The 1,360-nt window shown below is 66.0% G+C and overlaps 1 protein-coding gene across 1 annotated transcript in view; it reads left to right on the forward strand.

The window, feature by feature from the left end:
• The first annotated feature begins 214 nt into the window (after nt 1-214).
• The window catches only part of LOC112966296 (60S ribosomal protein L36a), a 4,559-nt gene continuing 3,413 nt past the window's right edge, over nt 215-1,360 (forward strand). Inside the window, exon 1 of the mRNA XM_026066275.1 lies at nt 215-248. Within this exon, the coding sequence (XP_025922060.1) occupies nt 215-248 (34 nt within the window). The remainder of the gene's footprint in view (nt 249-1,360) is intronic.

A 1,360-nucleotide genomic window follows, 5' to 3' on the forward strand; every position in this document is an offset into this window, starting at 1 on the left:
GGCGCCACGCAGCCCGGCTGCAGCCGCCCGCGCCCGCCGGCCGCCGGAGGGGAGGAAGGACGGGGCCGGCCAACCCCACCCTTTCGGTTCCCCTTTTTTTTTTGGTTTCTGACTCAAAGCAGCGAGCGCGTTTCCTCCTGGAGACGCCCGGGGCCACCTCCACAGTGCCCCCAGCAGTCGTGCTGCCGCCCCGGGGCCCGCGCCGCCCGGCGGGATGGGGCCGGACGCGGCCAGGCCGTGGGAGCCGGGTTCGGGAGCCGGGATCGGGAGCCGGGTTTGGGCCAGGCAGCGCTGCCGGGGCGGTGCGCAGGGGTCAGCTGTGCTGCTGCCTCCTGCCCCGTGCGGCCCCTGTGCCCGTGTCCCTGCTCACCCCCACACACGTCCCTGCACACCCGCACACACGTCCCCGCGCACCCACACACTTCCCTGCACACCTGCATCCCTGCACACCCGCACGCATCCCCGCACACCCGCACACACATCCCTGCACACCCGCACACTTCCCTGCACACCTGCATCCCTGCACACCCACATGCATCCCTGCACACCCGCACACATCCCCGCACACCCGCACACACGTCCCCGCACACCCGCACACTTCCCTGCACACCTGCATCCCTGCACACCCACACACATCCCTGCACACCCGCACACATCCCTGCACACCCACACATGTCCCCACACACCTGCACATATCCCTGCACACCCACACACTGCCCTGCACACCTGGATCCTTGCACACCCGCACATGTCCCTGCACACTCACACATGTTCCTGCACACCTGCACACACACCACTACACAGCTGCACACATGTCCTTGCACACCCACACATGTTCCTGCACACCTGCACACACACCACTACACAGCTGCACACATGTCCTTGCACACCCACACACATCCCTGCACACCCGAACACATCCCTGCACACCCGAACACATGTCCCTGCACACCCACATGTCCCTGCACACCCCCACACATCCACACACACCCGCACCCGTCCCTGCACACCTGCATCCCTGCACACCCACACACATCCCTGCACACCCACACACATCCCCGCACACCTGCACATGTCCCCACACACCTGCACACCTCCCTGCACACCCACACACTTCCCTGCACACCTGGATCCCTGCACACCCGCACATGTCCCTGCACACCCACACATACGTCTCTGCACACCCACACGTGTTTCTGCACACCTGCACACACGTCCTTGCACACCCACATCCCTGTACATGTCCCTGGAACTTGCGCCTCTGCACACCCGCACAGCTGTTCCCGCACACCCGCACAGCCGTCCCCGCACACCACACGTACCCCTACGCGCACTCACACCCCTGCACACCCTGCTCCCC

Source organism: Apteryx rowi, unplaced genomic scaffold, assembly GCF_003343035.1.
Source record: "Apteryx rowi isolate R43461 unplaced genomic scaffold, aptRow1 scaffold_24, whole genome shotgun sequence".
NCBI lineage: Eukaryota > Metazoa > Chordata > Aves > Apterygiformes > Apterygidae > Apteryx > Apteryx rowi.